The 10,439-nt window shown below is 30.8% G+C and overlaps 1 protein-coding gene across 1 annotated transcript; it reads left to right on the top strand.

The window, feature by feature from the left end:
* Window positions 1–7,414: 7,414 nt before the first annotated feature.
* Window positions 7,415–8,338, top strand: LOC124100059 (olfactory receptor 5AC1-like). Its single transcript, XM_046455369.1, has one exon. The coding sequence runs from the start codon at window positions 7,415–7,417 to the stop codon at window positions 8,336–8,338; it is 924 nt and encodes a 307-aa protein (XP_046311325.1).
* Window positions 8,339–10,439: the final 2,101 nt, after the last annotated feature.

Here is a 10,439-nt window from a genome sequence, read left to right as displayed (position 1 = left end):
CTACTGCATGTGGATGTCTAATTTTCCCAGAAGCATCTGTTGAAGATACTCTCCTTTCCCCAGCACATGTTCTTAGCTTGCTTGACTGCAGATGAGTGAGTTCACTTATAGGGCTATCTTTTTTGTTCCACCGCTCTTATGTGTCTGATTTTATGCCAATACCACATTGTTTTGATCACTATAGCTTTTTAGTATACTTTGAAGTAAAGTAGAGCAATTTCACTTGCTTTGTTCTTTTTACCAAGATGGCATTGACTATATTTCACAAAATATAAATTTCAGAATTGCTTTTCTGGTTTATGATCAATGTCATTGTTATTTTGATAGTTATTGCACTGAGTCTGTAGATCATTTAGGGTAGTATGGACATTTAATAATGTTGATTCTTCCAATTCATGAAGATGGGATATCTTGTATGTGTGTGTATGTGTGTGTGTGTGTGTGTGTTCTCTTCAACATGTTTAATCAATACTTTATAGTTTTATTGTAGAAAATTTTTACCTCTTTTAGTAAATATATTCCTAGGTATTTTATTTTCTTGGTAGTTATTATAAATGTGCTTGCTTTCTTGATTTGTTTTTCAGAAAATTCACTACAAAGAAAGACAAATTTAATTTATACTTTAATTCTTTGACAAATTATTAGTTCTTATTAGATCTTGATGGACTTTTTGGTGTTTTCTCTGTTTAAGATCATGCTTATGAAAACTTTCACAATGTAAGATTTGCCTTTTCAATTTGGATACCTGTATTTCTTTCTCTCACCTGACTGCTCTGGTTCAAGCTTCTAGTAGTATGTTAAATAAAAGTGGTGGAAGTGAACATCATTTTCTTCCAAATTTTATAGAGAAAACTTTCAGCTTTTCCCAGTTCAGTAAGATGGATTTTTTATATTTAGTTTTTATTGTGTTGAGTAACATTTCTTCCACACTTAATTTATTAAGAGCTTTTATCCTAAAGAAATATTGAATTTTGTCAAATTCTTTTCTTGTGTATTGAGAAGACATAGTTTTTATCCTTCAATCTGTTGATATGATGTCTCATATTTATTGATTTATGTATATTGTGCCAACTTGAATCCCTGGGATGATTCCCACTTGAACATGGTGAATAATCTTTTTGATGTGTTCTTGGATTCAGTTTGCTTGTATTTTCTTGAAGATTTCAGCCTTTATGCTTATGAGGATATTGACCTATAGTTTTCTTCCTTCCTTCCTTCCTGTCTTAAAAATACTGGTTGAAAAGGAAAGTAGAAGTTTTAGATGATTCTTGATTATTTATTGTTTTTGGAGTTTAAAAACAACTGTCTAGGAGCTGGGGTAAAGGCTCAGCGGTAGAGCGCTCACCTAGCACATTCAAGATGCTGGGTTCAATCCTCAGCACCACATAAAAATAAACAAATAAAATAAAGGTATTAAAAAATGTCTAAAGTGGTACTACAAAAAAATCCTAGAGTTTGAGGTCTGAAAACAAATATATTCATGAAAAAATTGGAAGTATATCAAATTCTTCCAATTCATCACCAGATGCAAGTCTAGGGAAATTGGCTATGAATATTCAAATAATTAACAAAACTATATCAAATTCTTTTCTAAAAAATATTTCTCTTCCCTTCTTGGGGTTCAAGACTGTGGCAGGTATTTTATTTATGTTGAACAGTTCTGCATTTTATCTCTACTACAGTCTTGTAAAAGCAATCCATTGAATACATCCTGAGTTCTTACAAGTGTCTGTTATGTTAACTCACATACTTTGAGTAAATTGTCTAGGCAAAATTTACAACTAGTATGTTAAGTAGGAGAGAAGTCAGTGATATGGAGTTGGTTTCATATGACTCTGTCATTCTCAAGCTTCTTTAAATATGAGCCTATGTGCATTGAATATAGCAGATTATGGATGGGACAGAGATTCTGCATTTTTCAAAAAGCATCCTAAGTGATTCTGAGGCAAGAAGTCCTGGCCCTCATTTTGAAAGCTAAACTACTGAAATTATTCATGCATTCATCACTATTTCTTTAGATTTTGAATTAAAATAAGAAAGATTGCTCATATTTAGTGTTATTTCAAAGATTTTAGAGTTTGTTCATCTGACTTATCTCATTTATTCATATTAGCAGGTTTGGAAGAATGAAAGGAAGGATATATATATGCATATATAAATGTATATAAAACTTTTATTCATATATTATAAATGTATATAAAACTTACATTCATATAATATAAATTATATATCCTTATATAATATAAAGTATATTATATGTATAATATAAATTATGTTATATTAAAATATGAAATATAAAATTATATTAACTATATATAATTATATAATTTTATATATAATTTTTATATATAATTTACATATATGATTTTATACATAATTTATATATATATTATTTCTAAGGGTGGCAGCCTGATAAAGAGCACAGGACATCAGATTCATTTACATTATTCTTTTGAAAGAACTGTTATTTTCTAAAATTTCATTTGCAGTTGAAAGATACCACAGTATCTTTCAGTAAATCTTCTAGTACAATAATAAGAAAAAAATGAATGTTTTATGCTAATTTAAAAGGACAGTATCTTAATTTCTTTCATGTAAATTGAGGATGATAATATACATTTGTCCTTATGTTCAGTTGATCAGGGGGCTCAATACATGTGGAAGTATATTTCAGAATATAAATTACTATACAAATATAAGTTTTTATTTTTAAGACACTAAGATATGATTTTCCTAATGTTAAATAACCTATGAAGGGACAAACCAATGAGCCAATCTAAAACTACATTGTCACAGATTGTCAATATGAACACACTAGAATTATTCTCATTGTATCATTGTATATGAATGAGTAAGGTTAGATCCTCTATTGAAAAATTATTTTATATGAATAAATTTTGCTTCAAGTTAAGTGCAAAAACAAAATAAAATATATTTTTAATAACTATTATTTTTTATAAATATATGTTTTTTAAAACTAGGCTGTGTAGAATGCATATGATCTCTAAAACCCCTCATTGGCAGAAACTATTCAAAATAGTTTGGATCAAATTAAATAGTTTTGATGAACTTGGTTTAAATGGAATTTTTCTGGAAAGAAATAATTCTATCTATCAGATAGAAAAATCCATTTCTTCCAAAGTGTGAGAAACAGGAATTATAAGCCAGATAGAACACTTTTCTTTCCTTAAAAGGAGTTTCCAGACTGGATTATACTATAGAACAGACACTCAAAAATACTTGTTACTGAATGACTAAGCTTTTCTGAAAAAGCCTTTCCTTAATCATTTACATTCCGACTGCATATTAAAAGGGAGTTGAGCTTCCAGTCATTTGGGGAAGCAACTGGGAACTTCTAGCAAGATCAAAGAAGGAAAAAATGTGTAAAGCTTCAAGATTTTGTCATTTTTAAAAACATTTTTTTCTGTGTAGAAGTACCGCAGCTAACACAAATAGAATAAATGGTAGAATTTAAAAAGTTACAATTGTTAAATATCTAACGACATAATTCAGAAAAGGACACTAAAAAGTTTAGCTAAAAGTTTGATAGACTTCTGGATACTCACAAGATGTCTAAGCATCATGTAGGAAAAAAAGAATTAAAGAGATTACTATTTTAAAATCCTTAATGCTGTATTTGATTCTGGCAAGGATGATCTGAGGTTCCTAACTCAATTAAAAAGTTGATGGCATCCTGAATATTCACAAGGTACTCAAGCATCACATCATTTACTATTTTCTAAATGTAAGGGAAAAAAGTGCAACTTTAGAGTTGTGAGATCTGATTCCACTTTAACCCAGAGATTGTATTGAGCTTCACTGACCCCAGGACTAGCAGGCTGTATGTGCTTCCAGATGTGATGAATATATGAAGAAATGCGTCATCTCTGGAGTGTTATTGCCAAAAATGTTTAATCAAGGGTTTGGGTGTAATTTCCACTGGGAACACAAAGTTCAGAAAATAGTAAAATAAGCTAAATAATGCCAATTAGGTGAATTCAGAATATATGGAACATTCCACAAGACAATTAATTGGACAATTGACCCAGTCTCCAAAAAGTCATTGTCATAAAAAATAAAAAAAAGAAAAGAAAAAAAGAAGAAAAGGAAAGAAGGGTAAATAGATAAAACTATTCTGGAATGAAAATCATCTTGACAGAAAATGCAAACAGATGCAATGCTCTAAAAGACAGTTTGGCAGAAAGAAACAGGAATATAGAGTACTTTAAAGATGGTATTTAGAGATTACAGTTAATTTGGTCAGGTGTCAAAATGATATTTGGTTAGGAAGAAAAATGCCCCGAGTTTTAAAAATGCACCTTAAGTGTTTAGTTATGAAATGTACAATGTAATTTTTATTAAAATATAAAAATGCTTATTTTAAAAACATACTGTATATGTACTTTTTTTTCCTTCTGGAAGGTGGAACAATGTGATACACCTAAGTCACTATCAGCTGGACGTAAGTCATTTATGATAGGGTTAAATCACTATTGTCATGAATTGGCAGCAGAACTGCACTTTTGTCAATTTTCCTCACTCAATACTCTATTTTCTTACAAAGGAGCTTAACAGATTTCCTTATGAATATCTAAAACAACTAAAAGAGTAATTAAATTCACCCCTTTTATGACCCTTGTCATCTGTCAAATAAGTGATAAGGGCTGGACATTCATCTTTTCATGTGACTCTTGCAACAACCTTGAAAGTGTACACTATTAACTTATTATTATTTATTCCACAAATCAGAAAAGCAAGTTTTAGAGAATTAAAGTTATTTCCCAATTTTTAAAGCAAAGCCCTCAAGCCTGTCCATTCCAAAGTCTATACTTTTACTCAACTTTGCAATGTCTAGAAACAGACAATCAAATATTAATGAATTTATAGCTGTAGTGTTCTTTGAGACATAAAGCATAGTTGTAATCATTAAAGCTGGCTTTATGATATAGCGCACTGTCTTGCATGGAACAAATGCTCCTTTTATTTCTAAGAAATCATTTGGCTGCTTTTGAATCCATCTGCTCTTTCAGATAAATTTATATATATTTTTGGTGAATTATCACTTTATCATTTTGTTTGAAATTGCATCAAATTTATATAGTAAGTTGTGAAAACTAATACTTGAGCAAGCCTTCCCCAATGGTAAAATTATGGATTTTCATATATTATGCCATTTTTTATACCACTAAGTAAAAGTTAGCTGCTTTGAAAAAGAAGTGGTATTTCTTACCAAGTTGAATTGTATACACAGATATAGAGATATCTGTATATGTGTAGATATATAGATTTTTCTCTCCATGCCCCCATGCACAAGTGTGTACATATGCATTATTTTTGCTAGTGTAAATTTTGAGAAATATGCTATGTAAATTGGTACCATTTTCCAAGAGGGAATATTGCAGAACAAAATATTCTTTAATTGTGTACCTACCTGGACATTTTAGTTTCAATATTCAGACTTTAGAATTACAGATTTTTTTTAAAAAAATTATAAGATGAAAAAACACGTTTTAAAAACTAATGACATAAATATATAAATTCTATATTAGTAACTTAAAATAGTTATGAAAAATTATCTACAGAAGTGTCATTGTTTTGAAAAGTATATGTAAATGTACATCAATACAAATACATACATGGGTAAAATATATATATATATACACCCAAAAATTAACTGTATTTATTGGTGATTAGTGAGATTATAGCATTTTGCTTTCTTTTTGCTTTTCTAATTTTCAATTTTATCTACAATTAATCTGTAATGCCTTTGTTTTCAGAAGAGAGAAATACAGCTGTAAAAGTTATATTTGGAAATGGGTAATGTGTATCTCAGAAGTCGTTTGTTGATTAGTCTACAATGCCAGATAGATTGACCTTATCCTACAGGGAATCTTTTGGTGGCATTGAGGGATTTCTGCATTAAAATCACAAACATGGTTGACGATAGAAAGAAATAAATATCAGACCATACAAGTGTCATTTCTGAAATAGAGTAACAAAGAAGGAACAACTGTCTTTGATATCTTTGTTCTTGTACCTTAAATGTTCTTCATAAAAGTTTAAATCTTATGGAATCCATACATCTCATAGGAATTAGGTAAGATGCACTGCTTTATTTCATTGTTATTTTTCCCTACATAAAGTTGTATCATTTCAGTACCAAGAATTTCTCATAAACAGGTATATATTTAAGGAATGAAAATCAGAACTTATGATTGGATTTTTGAGTCTGTACTTTTTACCAATTTTTCTCTGTTGTCTACTGAATAGCAATGAAGAATCATGTTTCACAGACTGTGTGGGTGGAAATTTACCTTGGAAAATCTGAAGAATTATAGATGTAAACCTTAAAGCCAGGTTGGAATCAAGACTGAGAAACTTCTAAAATTTTGGTTAAACTTTTTTTTTTTCAGAATAATAGTGACAGAATAATACTTGAATCCAAGACACCTTCCCGCTGCTGTGGGCTCCAGAATTTCTTTATAGGATACCTGGACATGGCAGTTGTGGGGAAAGGGCTTCTTTTAGTATTACCAGGTTAACACCAGAGTTACAGGTCTATGTGTACCCAAGCTAAGATGACAAGCTTCAACATAAGAGCTACTATATATACATTTGTTGAACAAATAAATGAATTATGGTGTTCACATATGAAAAATATTAGCAGAAAACTATGAAAAAGAGTGTAATAGAAATATGGCAAATTTTGAGGTACTTATAATAACATACTTATTAACTTTTGGATGATTTTTATATATATATATATATATATATATATATATATATAAATAAATATATATATCATATGCATATACATGTATATGAAATTAATTAACATAAAGTTAACAGAAAACAGTAGAAAAAAGGAATTTGAATTACTCTCTTATTTGCAGCCCATTAATGTTTTAGAAGACAGAATGGAATGTATTAGTAAATCCAAAAACAAAACCCTTGTTTTCTTCAATAGGAAGACATGAAAGAGTTTCTTGAAAGAGATAAAGCCCTATGGATCCTGAACCAAAGTTATGTTTTCACAGACTTTATCATAAAATATAAAATTTGGTTTTATTCTTAATTCCATAAAACATTTCAATTGTTAATATATTCAATTTTAAGGTATTTATGAATGACAAGTTTTCAGACCAAATCCCTTAGTGTTTATAGCTTTTTCCACAATTGTTTTAAGTAACCATATGCATTTAAAACACCTTATTTCAAAAGTTATTTATAAAGTACATAAGAGCTTTCCATGTGCTCTTAAAAGAAGCATTGAAACTTTATATTTCATTATATTCATTTTCATGAGCAAATTATAGTGGAAACAAAGTAATTCCATTTGCACTCCATATCATTTTGTATAAGGCTTGATTAATGTTTTCAACCTCTCTCATTGCAGTGATTAGCCTGAGTAGATATGATGGAGACAAATGAGACACAGGTGACTGAGTTCGTTCTCACAGGACTCACAGACCATCCAGGGCTGCAGGTGCCCCTGTTCCTGGTCTTCCTTGTGATCTACCTCATCACCATGGTGGGCAACCTTGGCCTGATTGCTCTCATCTGGAAGGACCCCCACCTTCACACCCCCATGTACTTATTCCTCAGTAGTTTAGCCATGGCTGATGCGTGTACTTCATCCTCTGTGACCCCCAAGATGCTTATCAACATTTTATCTAAGAATCATAAGATATCCTTGGTTGAGTGCTTCATCCAGTATTATTTTTTTTGTTACAGTGCAACCACAGAAATTTTTCTCCTGTCAGTGATGGCCTATGATCGCTATGTAGCCATATGCAATCCCTTGCTTTACCCAGTGGTGATGTCGAACAGACTCTGCACTTGGCTGATAAGTATGTCATATGTAATTGGTTTTCTGCACCCCATAATTCACGTAGGATTATTACATAGATTGACTTTCTGTAGGTCCAACGTAATAGACCATTTCTACTGTGAAATCTTGCCACTGTTTACAATTTCTTGCACTGACCCATCTATTAATGCATTAGTGGCTTTTATATTTGCCACTTCCATACAAGAGTTTTCCCTTCTGAGTATCATAGTCTCTTATGCCCGTGTCCTCTTTGCCATCCTGAAAAAGAAGTCTGAGAGGGGCAGAAGCAAAGCCTTTTCCACCTGTGGGGCCCATCTGCTCTCTGTGTCTTTGTTCTATGGCACTCTCTTCTTCATGTATGTGCGCCCTGGGTCAGGTCCAGATAAATATCAAAATAAAATGTATTCACTGTTCTACACCATCATAATTCCCCTGCTAAATCCTTTTATTTATAGCCTGAGAAACAAGGAAGTTTTAGGTGCACTGAGAAAAGTCATGAAGAAATAAATATTGCTCAGGAAACTTTGCTTATTCTTTCTGTTTTACAATTAAAAAAATAAATTGCAATATATTGCGCTTTGTATTTAACATTGTATGAACTTAATACATCTTGCTCAATGAATGGATAAATTCTTTAGCTAGGTATGCTTGTCTCAGTTATAAATTATTATGACCACCAAAGGCTAATAATAAGCACTTTAAGAGAAGATTCCAAATTGTTGGTTGTTTTAAATCCAAACTCAAAGATAAAACTGAAATCATTACATGAAGTCTAAGATAAATGTAATCTTTTGTTTCCAGATATATATATATATTTTATACTCTTTGAACTTAACATTCTTTTAAGACTCAGCCTGTGTAAATTCTCAGCTTAAAATACATTTATACCTTCCTAAATACTTGTTGAGCAATGTATTTTTCAAATTCTCCCTTTTGTAATTGCCTATCAATACAGAAAACAATCTATAAATTAAAATAATATTGTTAAATATAGAAACATTTTCCTGAGAAATTTTAAGTGACTAATTCTATGTAGTTTAAAAGTAATACTTAAAAGCAATTTTCATTTTATTGTGATGGTTAAATATATAAATTTATTAATATTTTAAAATCATTTAATGATTCTGTATCATATTTATAAATATTTCTGAGTCTTTCAAAACTTATATTTTTGGATTTATTGATGAACTTGCTTAGCACTCTGTTCCTGAATACAGTTTTCTGTGGAATTAATTACCTAAAATAGCAATTATGTTCAATCACCTGTCAGTTAAATAAATGAAATTGATATTTTTCCCCTAGAAAAGTTGTGTGTTTTATGTGTTGCCTTCTTGCTGGTGTATACTCTTGCATCTCCTATTATATTGTGGCCTTGTCAACATGTACAATTATAAAAAATACTTCATATTCTTTTCATCCCCAGCATTTGTTTAAACACCTTATCTGAAGAAATAGCAATTTGTTGATTCCTTCAACCAAAACCCAAGGTGGGGCAACCTGATTCAGGCATAGTTTCTTTAGAGTCTAGTGTTCTCTGAACACAGATCTCACTGTGTTCTGTACCTTGAACTATGTGGGCTCCAATCCTAGAAGGCCATTCCTTTTAGTTGCAGAATCTCTATAGAACTTTGTGTCTCCTGTTCTCACAAGTGAAGCCCAGTGCAAAACTTTCTAATTTTTTTCTAGGTGCAATACAGGCAGATTAGGCTTGGACATGTGATTACTACATGTAATATAGAAATATACATCTATATTGCATGTAGCAAGGTCAATATGTCAATATATAGACTTTTTGACATTTATATCTCATTATTTCAATAATAATCTCTACTGATTTTTTTGACTTCACAGAATGTATTTGGGAGTTTTCCCTTCCTTTCACTTTTATGGAATAACTTTGGACAGACTGGTCTTAGTTCTTTAAAGGTCTGGTAGAACTTAGCTGAGAATCTATCTGGTCCTAGGATTTTCTCTGTTGGAAGCCTTTTAATTGGTATTTCAATGAAAAGCCCTTTACTTGCTATTGGTTTATTTAAGTTTTCTACATCTTCTTGGTTAAATTTGAGCAGGTCACATGTGTCTAGAAATTTGTCAATATCTTCTAAATTTTCCAGTTTATTGGAGTATCAATTTTCAAAATCGTTTCTGATGATCCTCTAGATTTCAGAAGGGTCTGTGGTAATATCACCTTTTTCATCTTTAATTTTATTGATTTGGACTTTCTCTTTTTTTGGTTATTTTGGCCAAAGGTTATTTTGGCCAAAGGTTATTTTGGCCAATTTTACTTATCTTTTCAAAGAATGAACTCTTCATTGCATTGTGTATATACATGCCCTGGAATGCAAATGTGCTTGTGTGGCTGCTGTCAGAGTCTTTACAATAGCTTTACAGGAGGCAAGCAATTATGGGATTTTTCTCCTTTGGGATCCAGAGGCTGAATGGTCTAGGTATAATGTTCTTTGTGCTTATTTCAGTCTCTTTAGTTCAGAAACACTTGGGGAATTTTTTTTTATTGGATGCTGGTAACTTCCTTTTTTAATTTAATTGATATTATTTTATTTTTTACATTTGAATCAAATGGGGTATAATTTCTCATTTTTCTGATTGT

Source organism: Marmota monax, unplaced genomic scaffold (genome assembly GCF_021218885.2).
Source record: "Marmota monax isolate L192 unplaced genomic scaffold, Marmota_monax_Labrador192_F-V1.1 WCK01_AAM20220418_F8-fsc00053, whole genome shotgun sequence".
NCBI classification, from domain to species: Eukaryota; Metazoa; Chordata; class Mammalia; order Rodentia; family Sciuridae; genus Marmota; species Marmota monax.
The sequence above is the reverse complement of the archived record's forward strand: the minus strand, read 5'-3'. Positions and strand labels throughout refer to the sequence as shown.

Bases quoted from the DNA above. Each gene is read 5' to 3' on its own strand.
- LOC124100059 (XM_046455369.1), top strand. From the start codon at position 7,415: ATGATGGAGACAAATGAGACACAGGTGACTGAGTTCGTTCTCACAGGA.